Source organism: Hemibagrus wyckioides, linkage group LG09 (assembly GCF_019097595.1).
Source record: "Hemibagrus wyckioides isolate EC202008001 linkage group LG09, SWU_Hwy_1.0, whole genome shotgun sequence".
NCBI classification, from domain to species: Eukaryota; Metazoa; Chordata; class Actinopteri; order Siluriformes; family Bagridae; genus Hemibagrus; species Hemibagrus wyckioides.
Genome location: NC_080718.1, coordinates 3,165,019 through 3,177,985, shown reverse-complemented (window position 1 = coordinate 3,177,985; position 12,967 = coordinate 3,165,019). Strand labels below are relative to the sequence as shown.

Here is a 12,967-nt window from a genome sequence, read left to right as displayed (position 1 = left end):
CCAGCAGTGAAAGTGTGAAGTGGTTCCAAAACGTTTTGCACATGGAAACGGCTCGTAATCTCTCGCTCCATAACTTTAATGAAAACCTGTAGAAAGTTAATGATGAGAAAAGTGTGCCACAGTAATGTGAAGTCCATTGTTCAGGTTTTTTCCTCCGCTCTGAATCAGCAGGTCATTAACGTGGTGGTTTGGTCACCGTGTGGGAAGTTTCTGGCAGCGGGAACAGTGGGAGGAACTCTCTCCGTCTGGAACGTGGAAGCTAAGCTGTGCATCGAGAGGTACTGCTTCATGTTGTACTGCTCAGGCGAGGCTCTCGGCATGTTCTCACACGCTGAAAGTGAATCGATTCAACTGAATCAAATGTGGTTTTGGTGAAACATCAAATATTCTGTTATAACAAAATGAATTCCCAAGTGCATTGTGAGTATTTTGTACCATCTTATTGCAGTGCATTGTGGGAGCACTATATATTCACTGCTATGCTTTTGCATGTAAAAAAATCTCCCACGATGCCGTGCGTCATGCCGATGGTGTAGCTGAAGAATCTTTTGTACTCCATGTTGGTGAAATGGTGACGATGGAATTTTATTAGAAATAGAACCGAATTTAAATTTTTGTTTCCTTTCCCCCTCAGGCAGAAGCATGAGAAAGGCTTCACGGTGTGTGGCATGGCCTGGCATCCCGCCGGAGGGCAGATCGCTTACACGGACACAGAGGGCTGCTTGGGCCTGCTGGACGGAGTGTGTGCATCTTCGTCCTCATCTTCATCTTCCACTACCACCAAGAACACCACGGTCGGTCTCCACATGCCTCACCTTTAGCTTTCAGTGACGGATCATTCTTTAATAATAAGCCGTTATCAAGTATATTCTATATCTGATGCTTTTTACTGTTATAAAGTATAAGAAAATAGATTTTTGAATACATTTAACAGCATCTACTTATCTACTAAATAAATAGGCAGTTCACTCTTATTAGTAATTTAAATACTATTAAAAATGGTCTAAGGAAATTTTAAATAATGATTTACGATTATTTTACTAAATATTTTGTAGAATATTTAGGAATGTCATTTAAATTATTATTATTAAATCAATTTTGTTTTTTTAAAAAAAATACATGTTTAAAACAAATTATACTTTTTTGTATTAAGTAATAGTAATAAATTGTTAAATGATTTGATCACATTTCAAATAAATACATTTTAATAACATGGATTTAATTATTGAACAATGGAATAATAGTAAAAAGAAAAATACAGATTTATACTAAATATTAAATTGTATTAGATAAATATTTGTTAGATTTTTGTTGTTTATTTTAACTTTTTTTTTTTTATATCTTTATAATAGAAATGTGTTTGTGTGTGTGTTTGGTCAGCAGGCTGCTGAGAGTAAAGAGCAGAACGGTTATGACGATCTGTTTGATGAAGACGAGGGTGGCGACTGCGGCGGTCTGCTAGATGAATGTCGGAGCGTGTCGGGGGGTGAAGAGGACGACGATGACCTCATGCCTGCCACTCGCAAACCACGCAACAGAGGAAACGTCCTGGACGATGACGAGAACTCTCGAGGTGCAACTCCTCCATCTGACTTAATCCGTTTGTGTAATTGTAATTCAGTCAGTACTTATTGCATCATACAGCATTATGTCTGCAGCTGCAAGAAAGCAAATTAATAGGCGCGTTTATATTTTATCATAATCTGTATCACAATAGATTATAACGTTCATATCATCGCTCCTTCATAGACACCGGCTCGGTGAAGGCGGATAATTTAGCCGGGGATGATGGAGAGAGCGGCGTTTTTCCCACTGCGGCGCCCCCTGCTGCAGAAGCAGCGCCACGCCCGGTTTACGAGGGTCCCGTGCCCACTGCGCCTCAGAGAGCCTTCCAGCCTGGATCCACTCCGACGCACCTCATGCACCGGTTCATGGTGAGATAGCAGTTAGGGATAGGATGGTTTCCATAGCAACAGCATGTTTTCTGTAAGGACCTGTGTCTTTTTGGAAGGAGTCTCCAGTGTCAGCACTTGATGATGGAGTTTAAACGGCAGAATTTTAAGTCTTAAGAGTTTTAAGCCGGGTATTGTAATAAAATTTTATGTATAAGTTAAAGTATTTAAATGATTTAGCTTTTTAAATACATTTAAGATTTACTTACTAAATAAACTAGATTACTATAAATATATTTTTTGAATAAATTAGCATTTTTTTAAAAATACTCTTTTTAATAGTGAATATTTTTAAATATTTAAGAATATATTTATTTAAATATTAATTTAAATCATTTGTAGATCCCAAAATACATTTACGTCAGAATTTTATGAAAATATTTTTATACTCTATTTTATATTGCATGTAATGCATCAATTTTTTTTCCTCTTCTCAGGATATTTTTCTATAAAATAATTTTTTATAATAACTATTTCATCGCATTCCAAATGAATACACTTTAATTACATGTACTCTTAATATATTTAGTATTTGTGTTGAAAAATTCTTAAAAATTTCACTATATTTATGTTTTACAAAGTTAAAGTTTGTGTGTGTTCAGTGCTGGAACTCGGTGGGTATTGTGCGCAGCTACAACGATGAACAGGATAACGCCATCGACGTGGAGTTCCACGACTCTGCTGTCCATCATGCCATGCACCTTACCAACACGCTGGAACACAGCATGGCCGATCTATCCCAGGAGGCCGTTCTGCTCGCCTGTGAAGGCACAGATGAGCTCGCTAGGTACCTTCATGTTTGATTTAAATGCATCATTACTAGAAATATAACCACATTACATCATGTTATATGTATTTATCAGAGAATATTATGGTTGTTTTATTTCTGACGCACATGTGCTCAATACGTAAAAACGAGTAAAAATCTGCGTTGTTCTTCCCAGCAAGCTGCAATGCCTGCACTTCTCCTCATGGGACACGAATAAAGAGTGGATAGTGGACCTGCCGAAGGGCGAGGACGTGATGGCGGTGTGTCTGGGACAAGGCTGGGTGGCGGCGGCCACTAGTGCCATGCTGGTGCGTCTCTTCTCCATCGGTGGTGTTCAGAGAGAGGTGTTCAGCCTGCCGGGATCTGTAGTGTGTATGGCCGGGCACGGGGAGCAGCTTCTTATAGTCTATCACAGAGGTAGGAATAAGGTGTGTGTGGAAAAATCTCAGTTCTGTGTGTAGTAAAGTGGCTTGTCTAATGATGATGTGTGTTTGTGTGTAAGGCACTGGGTTTGACGGGGATCAGGCTCTCGGGGTGCAGCTTCTGCAGCTCGGCCAAAAAAGAAAGCAGATCTTTCACGGTGAACCTCTTCCTATTTCCCGCAAGTCCCACCTGACGTGGATGGGCTTCAGTGCCGAAGGTGAGTCACGATCCGAAAGTCCTCATCGATCGAAAGGACGGATCTTGTATTATTTAATGTATAACAGAACCGGATTGACAAGCGATCGGATTATATTCGCTTTATAACCCTGTGTGCAGGAACGCCGTGTGCAGTGGATTCGGAGGGCGTGGTGCGCATGCTGAATCGCTCTCTGGGGAACACGTGGACTCCTGTGTGTAACACCAGAGAGAACTGCAAGAACCGGTCGGATCATTACTGGGTGGTCGGCATCCATGAGAACCCCCAGCAGCTCAGGTGAGGATCTAGAAGGCTTTTCACTGTCTGGTCATCTTAAAGTGAAGTCCAGAACCAGCTTCTACTGGGTAATTAAAACGAGAGATTTTGGTTCCAGGCTTTGCTACTCTTTCAGAAAATACGCCTGGTTTATGTTAAACATAGTTACGACGATCATTACAGCTCTATAACACGCCTACGCTTGCTTCATGTACTGCTGGAGAAGGATAATATGTTCGATCATCGTCTCAGGATATGTGGCACTTCGATGTAAGCTGAATAAATTCCCTGGGTTCTATATCCAACAGTGTTTTTCAGCCGTCGTACAAAATCATTGAAAGTCCACCTTCATTCAGAAAAATGGTATTAATTATTTGCTGGAAGCTGATGCGAAGCATACTATAAAATCGCCTCGTGTTTGTTGACTTGTATTGAGATCCTGGAATTTTCTGAACATTCTCTAGAACGTTCTCCTCTGTGGACAGCGATTGCTTTGCCTTGCACGTTGAAAAGGAAAGTCGTGCACTAAAACGTGACCACTGAGTCGGTTATTTCTGGTCAGTGTGAGAGTTACTTTTAGGCCTCTCTTGTTAGTCAACTTGAAATTCCACGGGAGCTCAAACCCTTCTCTAATCCTCTTTTTTTTTTTCTTTCTTTCTTTAATCTCTCTCGTGACTTGAGCATACACTCACCCAGCAATCACAAACAGTTAGATATATTATGTAACGGTGAGAAGTTCTTCTCCTCCCTCCATGTTGCTTATGTTTATCTATATGCTAATGTAGGAATTCTGGTCGCAAGCTTAACATCGCCTGTTAGCCGATATCGATCGTCTCGAGATTCCGCCATTTTCTTCCCCTAGACACATCATCTCATCACATTTGCAGTTATTTGGTTTGCTCCTTTAGACATTTTATTTATTTATTATTTATTTATTTTACATTAATCTGTTTTCCATGACTATTACAGCTCAGCTAGAGAGCTGGATTTTTGCTCAACCTTTGTGGATATTTAAATTTTTTAATCCACTCAAGGATCCATAGCTCTTCAGATTGAAGTCCCTGCCATTCAGATAATAAATTAATATTCAGGTCATTAAAACGAATTACAGGACCTTATACTTTTGAATAATAAATCATTGCTTTTTCCTTGTAATCTAAGTGTATTTAGTAGTTTAGTCTTAACTTTAGTCTTTAGTTATTTATGGAACGTTAATAAAGAGAAACAATCAGTGTTCCACTTGTCTCTGCAGTTTTTGTTGTAACTTGTATGTACCGTATCCCCAAATTCATGTTTCCCCCTTCTCCTTTTTATAATCTTCCTGCTTTGCTGAAGATTGATGGAATTAAAATAAAGCGCTCATTTCCCAACCTGGAAAAGTCTAGACACCATTTGGAAAAACGGCCTCATAAACATGAGGCTATGATTAATTCATTACTGATGATAAAAAGCTTAAAGCCTGTTGGAAAATGTTGAGCTTTGTGTTTAAGAGTTTTGATCTGGTCTCTGTGCACAGGTGCATTCCCTGTAAAGGGTCAGTTTTCCCGCCGACTCTTCCTCGTCCCGCCGTGGCCATCCTGCCCTTCAAACTGCCCTTCTGCCAGACCAGCACGGAGAAAGGACAGATGGAGGTGTGGTACTTTTGTCTGGAATTTTTTTTTTTGTTTTGTTTATTTTGTTCGGGGTTTTTTTTTTTTTTTTTTTAATATCAACTACTTTCGTAGTCATCTGTTCCGGCCAGGAAGGAAACGTGCTGAAAGATGTTTCCTGTAACACCGGTCAGGCCGGTGTGGGCAGTTAGATGGGTACTGATTGAGACTCTGTCTCTCTGACACTCTGGTCCTCATAAAATTAGCTGGGAAACTGTTATTTCTATTGAAGTGCACACACAATTTCCAGGATACAAGAAATTTCAAATACCTTTTTCTTTTTTTTAATAGTTTGACTTAATTTATAATTATTTTATGTATAATTATTTGAATTAAAATCAAATACGTCTGTGGAACTAAAGGTTTATAATGCTTATTATTAGGTCGTTTTACTCATGATACAAATATTGATTTATTAATGTAGCTTATTTCTTTTATTATTGCTTTGTTAATGATACTTTTGGTGTATTAATGCCAAAGTCCACTGAAGCAGTACGTATTAATGGAATCTTAGAATAAAGCATAATGCTGTAATGAACCAATAACATCCAATCAGCTTCTTACGATGTGTTTACGATGTTTTTTAAATTTTTTTGGCCGATTGTCTCCACAGGAGCAGTACTGGCGCTCGATGCTCTTCCATAATCACTTCGGCTTCCTGTCGTCCAGCGGCTACGAGACAGATGAGGCGAGTCAGAGGCAGCAGGAGAAGGAGCAGCAGGAGCTGCTGATGAAGATGTTCGCAGTAAGTTCTTTTCTTATCGGTGCTGATGCTGTTCCCTGTATGTTCCATGAAAATACAAATGCGAAACAGACTGAGGATGCTAGCTTGTCCTTTCTGTGTTCTTTATCTTTTTTGGCTTCAAATATTTTCCTGTGTTGCCCATCAGCTGTCGTGTAAGCTGGAGCGCGAGTTCCGCTGTGTCGAGTTGGCTGAGATGATGACGCAGAGCGTAGTTGCGCTCGCCATCCGTTATGCTTCACGCTCCAGACACATGATTCTTGCTCAGAGGCTCAGCGAGCTCGCTCTGGAGAAGGCCAGTCAAATACAGGAGGAGGAGGAGCCAGAGGAGGAAGCAGCCTATCACAGCCAGGCACAGAATGCAAGGTACTCGTGAATGTTCTGTTTCTAACTTGCATGATGATTAAAAAAAACAAAAAAACACTTGGAATATGAACTTCCGGTCTGTAATGCTTGTTTTTCTTGGGATTCTCCTCCTGTTTGTCATTTTGTAGATGAGCCATCTAAGATGGGCTCTTGGGGGCGGAGCTTCATGAACATGGGTGGGACTGAGTGGGGGGAAAAAGATTAATCTCATTAATCCTAATGCACCTTTTAAAATCGTTGTTTTATTCGTTAAAAATAAAGGAAACTGTCTGAAAATCCTCTTCGCAGGTCGAATCATGCAAGTCGACTCTCCAGGAACTCCAGCGGCAGAGTGGCACAGGAAGACTGCGGTGAAGACGAGCAGGAAGACGAGGATGCGCAGGAAGCACCGATGGAAGCAGGAGAAGAAGTGGAAAGCAGAAAGTCACGTGAGTGTTCTCGCCGTTCAAGTAGGACTAAAGTAACGACACCCTTTACAGTGACGAGGCGTTAGATGTTACTGGACAGTTTAGAGCACACTAAATGTACGAGGCACCCTTTTACCCTTAATCTTCATGTTGTCCTTTCAGCACTTTACAAGCATTGCCTTTTATGGAGTTTTTGGGGCGTGGCTAAATGTAAATCAGCTCTGCTAAAAAAAAAAAAAATACTTTACACATTTTAAAGTCAGAAGTTTACATTCATCATCCAAGCTCCTGACATTTGTCGTTGTTCTTTCGGCTGCTGTCTGTTCGAGGTCTCCACAGTGGATCATTTGGTCCGCATGTTTCAGTTCAGGAATCAAACCCTGGCCGTTGCAATGACGCGGGATCCTGTCGCTGGTCCACCAGGAGGCATCCAAGCTCCTGACATTTAATCATCAAAAACGTCCTTGTCTTTGGTCAGAATGATAATAGTAGAGAGAGAGATTGATTGATTTATTTCAACGTTTAATTCTTTCTCAGTGGGTCAGAGATTTACATACACTCGGTCAAAACAACCCATCAGTGTTCTTGAAACAACTGCAGCTGAAGACCATGCAAAGTGTTAGTCTTAGGGTAGCCTTCCACAAGCTCCTTACAATAATTTGCTGGAATTTCCCTTCCATCATTCCTTCAGACAGATCTGGAGTAACTGAGTCAGGTTCACAGGTCATTGAAGCTTTTAAATGGTGGACTGAGATTTTCTCTCAGAATATTTTATGGAGCAATGTGTTTATATACCAGAGGGAGGTTTTTAGGCTTACACAGTTGTGGTTAGAGTTCAGTAATAAGCTTACTGAAGAATGTGAGTGATGTATTGCTCTAGGGTTTATTTATTTATTAGAGTTCTGTTTTCGAGCTCATGTGAAGCATTTAAATGGTACTCATCTGGTATTCTGGTACCATATATATACCACTATATCTGGTAATGGCAGGTATTCATCTGATTTCGGTCATTGGTATGTTTCACGAAAGCCACGGCTGTTTCCTCTGACCGAACGCCTCAGGAATGTTGCACTTCTACTCCTTAATGTTGACTGAGGAAAAAAAAAGATTGATTATGAACGACTTTTTGTACGTTTTTTTTTTTTTTTTTTTTTTTTTGTCATTTCAGGTGTGAATCCGTTCAGCAAAGTCACGAAATCACCTGAAAAACCTTCCATCAGACCAGGTGAGAGGATGGCCTTTATTTTATTCTTGCATTTATTTATGATGGTGTTTAGGTGCATCATAATTTTGAATATTATGTAAATCATTGTTTGTTTGTTTTTCCCCCCTCTCTCAGTCAGTAAAGAAGGCCGTGTGAACCCCTTTAAGGTGAAATCAATATGCATCAAACTTTCTTAAGAATTTCTAAGCAACTTATCTCCTGTCAGACTCGATTACATGATGTGTTTGTGAACGAACAGGTCAGTGGATCAGGAAAACTGTCAGCATCTCCATCGTCACAAACCAGAGCGACCAACGTTCTGGACACCATGACTGCATCCAGCAGGAAACACACAGCTTCGTCTAAAGCTCCAGTACTGAAGCCTCTGGCACCAAAACCACGCTCTAAGGTACCTGTCTGTGTGTGTATATGTAAACACAGACACACACGCACACACACACAATGTTCCAAACCCCTGCAACCTCTTGAGCTTGTCAGCTTTTATAAGACTCACTTTTGGCCTGTTAGATATGATCCTTCATGGCACTTTGTGGAAAACAACACACAAATAAAGCCATGTTCTGTGCGTATTTCAGGCTCAGGCTACACTGCTCCAGATGAGCGTGTCTAAAGGAGCGTCTAAAAAGCCGGAGGAGAAGGAGACGGAGAAACCGAGGGCTGAGAAGCCTGAGAAACCTGCAGCAGTACCTGGAGACAACGTGGAGAACACCAGGTGGGAACAGGATGGTCATGTCTAATGGAAAAAAAAAAATTGTAGTTTTTACATTCTGTACCTAGTTTAAAAATAGAATTTCACAGTATCAGAGTATTAATCTCTGGCTTAGATATTTTTTGAGAGACTCCGTAACAGTCAGGGTTGTTTTTTGGGGGGCATGGGGCGGGGCAATATCCAGTTTGTGGGGTTTTTTATCCAATATGCAACAGATTCTATGTGTTATTGTTATTGTATTGTATCCAGCTCATTAAATACTGAATTTCATTTCCCGCCGTTCATTTTTTACACTCAGACCGAGGACCGGTTTCCAGCTGTGGCTCGAAGAGAACAGGAAAAGCATCCTCGCCGACAACCCGGACCTGGAAGAGATGGGCATCATTAAAGAGGCCATGAGCCGCTTCCGCACGCTGTCGGGCGACGAGAGGCTGGTAAGACTTGACACAAAGACGCTGCTGCTCTACATCATAGGATGTAGACTCGTGCTGTCCGTCCACATACCTTCCAGTTAACAGACGTCCATGATTAGATAGCACCTTCTCTGATTGACAGGGCAGGGAGAGTATGTCCCGCCCACCCAGAGAGCACAGCTGCTGTATGTAGGAGTGTGAAAGTATCTAGGTGTCGTCGTGATATAAATACAGTCCAGATGAAACCCCCCCCCCCCCCCCCCCCCAATCCTCGCTCTTTGCTGAAATGTCACGTTTTCATATCAGATGTTTCTGCCTCCCTGAGACGGATGGTGGCATTCCGAATGCGTTTAACCTGTAACGGGGTTAAACTGGATTCTGTCTCTGTTTAAAGACAAAGCCTTTTCCTTGAAGACACACCAGATAATAATTCTTATCTAATCAACTACACTCAAAGTAAATTAGATGACGTTTTGGATATTTTTTTTCCCCTCCCTTCTCCTCCCCTGCTGTACTTGTACTCGGTTCGTGACCCTGCACTCTATGGGCTACTCTGCTCACCACTCAGGGCAGAACACCCTCGAAACACACCTCCCAGATACGAGATGAGAGGGAGCTCGGCCGCCCCGTCGCTCTGGAAACCGGGGGGGTGTTTATTGCACGCGCTCATTGATCTTATGTTAATGTAGTGCCGAGGAGGAGGAGGCACTGGGCTCGTGGAGGCTGAATGAACAGAACGAGTGATGAAAGGGCGAACGTGTGCAGCAGGATCCGGCTCTCATAAACGAGCCGTGTGTTGGGTGACTCATCGCCGGGTCTGTAATGGCCTCCTGACTCAGGAAGCGAATGCGTCTGGACCTGCTCTGTCGATAGCCATTAGAGTTCTGCTCTGTGCACGCGTGAGCCAGATGTGTGCCGATAATTCATCACTTCGATGTCTTTTACGACAACACCGTGGACCAATATATATTGACAAGTGTATTTGTTTTGTGTTTAAAAGCCACATACATTTTATTATATTCCTGACAAAGCATCATGCCTTGACAAAAACATGGTGGTGACATGAATAGGGTCAAAGGTCATGAGGAGAGTAAGAAAGGTAAAGAGTGGAGAGGTAAGGGGGAGGGCCAGCGGCACAACAACACTAAGAAACTAACAGAATGACAACTGCCATGTTGGCTATGCTGTCTCCTCGACAGTTCTTTATCTTTTATAGAGTTTCAGGTGAGTCCTAGAAGCTGAACTAATCGGATACAGCCTGTGGGAAATAATTTTATAGCTTGGAGCGTATCTGAATGTTTGAACTTGTGTAAAATAACCAGTGGACAGCATGATTGAGTTGTCAGTTGTCATTTATTGACCAGGTTGTTTGGGTTTGACAATATGAGGGGTTTAAGACGACATGAAAGTCTGGGTACGTTTGTTAACTTTGTATTTAGTCTGAATGGCCGGTGTAGAGCGAGTGACAGTGATGGTGAGGTCAGTCTGACTGTCCTTCTCAGCAGTAGGTAAAACTCGGACAGAAGTGCCAAATTTGGAGTAGCCAGGGTTGGAGCTGTGCCCAAGTTCGTGCCCAGTTACAGACGTGTTGATACCTCGAGAAGAATAGAGCTCGTCCCTGAGCGCAAATAGAGCGTGTCGAATGGAAGCGATAGTTGCAGGAGAGATGGCTAGGATAGAATATGCATATGCAAGATACATAAGAGAACAGTTAGTACAAAATCTAACAAGAAGAACAATGATGATTAAAATTAAGCAACAAAAGATGGACCGCGGCCCTGAGAACTTACCCATGCTGTCCTACTGATAAGGGTGAAAACGCCCATATTTTTATATAATAATTCTCGAAAATTTGATTATAATGGTATTCAAAAAAGTTACAAAGTAAAAGGTAATGGTGTCCAAAAAGAACCAGATGTTCCAAAAAGAAAATAGGTGGGACTTTCTCAGCAAAAAGGTGTTGGCTTAAAACACATGAAAAGATAAGAAAAATGAATAAAAGGACTGTGTTTTGTGAGAGGTTGTTGGGATGTTCATTCGTGAGCAGCTCAATTCTTGTAACCAGCGCTGATTTGCAAATAAAACCTTGTATCTGCATTCATCCAGTCTGCATGATTCGTCACCTTTAGTTAGAGTCTTGCTCAAACTGGGCTCTCGGGTCAATGTGGAGTTGGAGTCAGTGTTAGCAGAGTAGCGTTAGAGAGCTTTTTGTGTAGAACAGAATATTTTTCCACAAGTCCTACAGAGCATTTACAAGCAGCAAGAATGTGACATAAATCCATAGCAGTGTGTGAAAAGCTTGAGCCGTATCCTCATATCCCCAAGAAGTTCTATGAGTTTTCGGACCTGTTGATGCTTATGCAGATGCAGATTGTCTTGATTGGTGTCTGCATGGTTTTGGCAATAAAAATGACAATGTTAAGTTTTATTATAAGCGTTTGTTGTAGGGATTGTGGCTTATTATTATGTCACATGACCATAATCAAGTAGCTCAGTAGTTTAGCTAAAACTCCCAGAAGCATTGATTCTACGACACGTCCTTTAAATGTTGTCTATTATTGTCTCTGTGTCTGTCCCTTATAAACTCGAACAAATACATCTTTTTCTGCCAAAATAACAGCAGGTCAATTCAAATAGATAGGTTACTATTTTATTCCAATCCTAATAGGGTTTTGGTGTTTTTCTTATCTCTCTAATATCGTTCATGGTTATCGTTCATATTAATCAGATCAGTGTTTTAATCATGCCGCTTGTGGTGTTGCATGGTTCTGTCTCGGATCGGGGGGTCGGTGTCACGGCGTTCGTTCGCTGTTGACTTTTTTCAGAATGCTGATTATTATATGCTACTGAAAGCACAGAAGAAGATGGCGTTGATGATCAGTTACCTGTTTTTTGGATAATTACTCCACCATACTAGCACATCTTCCTCTCTCTTTCAGCTTTTACAAACTGTTATGAAAAAAATAAATAAATACTGACGCTGATTTTAGAGTCTTCAAAAATGATAAGATCATTAAGATAAAACGTTTATTATTAATCTTAAAGGAAATTCTTCACCACATTTTAACCTGTCTAGGGTTAGATCATGAAGAAGACAGGTTACTGTTTTCTTACAGGATGTTGTTTTCACCATTATTCTTCTATTTAACCTATTTTTAAAATAACTACACTTCCAGTTTGATAGGAATTTCAATCAAAATGGAAACTCTGACTCTTTTTATTCAGACTGAAGTGTTTACATTAATGTCTTTTATTCCTGTTCAGCGATCATTCCGATCCTCAACAGGTTATGCTGCATGAAAACAGAGCTACAGGACGTGAAAGATCACATTGTGTATCTTCCCTTTACAGAAGTGGACCGAGAAGGCGAAAGGCTCGACTGGAGAGGGTGCAGACCTCAAGAAAAGAAAGCGAGACGAAGAGGAGAATAACGAAGCGGACGGGCAGGTGGACACAGACGAAAGCGGTGCAAAGAAGAAAAAGCCTTTGGACACGGCGGCTAAGCTCTCGGCTTTTGCCTTTAACAAGAATTAATTCTCTCTGTAGTAGTATTTGTATTAGTATTTTTTTTTCTCTGTTTTTTATACTTGCAAGTTCCTATAAAAGTTTGTTTTTCTGGAAACTTTAAAAAAAGACTTTTGCAATAACTTTTTCTTCCTTTTTTTTGTCTTGTTTGTTTGTACATATTTCTGTGAACTGTTTAACTATACAGTATATGAAACTGGAGGCAAATAAAATATTGGCTTTTATAATGTTTATAGTTGTCCTTTAACGAACGTTTGGTTTATCGATGGAGGAGGTAAATTAATCATGCCCCATAGTTCACCCCATAGTGTTCGG

The 12,967-nt window shown here is 40.9% G+C and overlaps 1 protein-coding gene across 2 annotated transcripts in view; it reads left to right on the top strand.

Moving 5' to 3' along the window:
* Positions 1-12,865, top strand: part of wdhd1 (WD repeat and HMG-box DNA binding protein 1) — a 26,308-nt gene extending 13,443 nt beyond the window's left edge. Inside the window, exons 9-26 of one of the 2 annotated variants that reach the window (XM_058398164.1) lie at positions 169-278; positions 635-794; positions 1,384-1,573; positions 1,750-1,934; positions 2,555-2,739; positions 2,897-3,138; positions 3,224-3,361; positions 3,481-3,637; positions 5,133-5,247; positions 5,879-6,010; positions 6,156-6,373; positions 6,662-6,801; positions 7,949-8,005; positions 8,120-8,151; positions 8,244-8,393; positions 8,581-8,717; positions 9,013-9,148; positions 12,479-12,865. In XM_058398164.1, the coding sequence (XP_058254147.1) occupies positions 169-278; positions 635-794; positions 1,384-1,573; positions 1,750-1,934; positions 2,555-2,739; positions 2,897-3,138; positions 3,224-3,361; positions 3,481-3,637; positions 5,133-5,247; positions 5,879-6,010; positions 6,156-6,373; positions 6,662-6,801; positions 7,949-8,005; positions 8,120-8,151; positions 8,244-8,393; positions 8,581-8,717; positions 9,013-9,148; positions 12,479-12,661 (2,667 nt within the window). In that variant the 3' untranslated portion in view covers positions 12,662-12,865. The remainder of the gene's footprint in view (positions 1-168; positions 279-634; positions 795-1,383; positions 1,574-1,749; positions 1,935-2,554; positions 2,740-2,896; positions 3,139-3,223; positions 3,362-3,480; positions 3,638-5,132; positions 5,248-5,878; positions 6,011-6,155; positions 6,374-6,661; positions 6,802-7,948; positions 8,006-8,119; positions 8,152-8,243; positions 8,394-8,580; positions 8,718-9,012; positions 9,149-12,478) is intronic. The other variant, XM_058398165.1, reaches the window with a different exon arrangement.
* Positions 12,866-12,967: the final 102 nt, after the last annotated feature.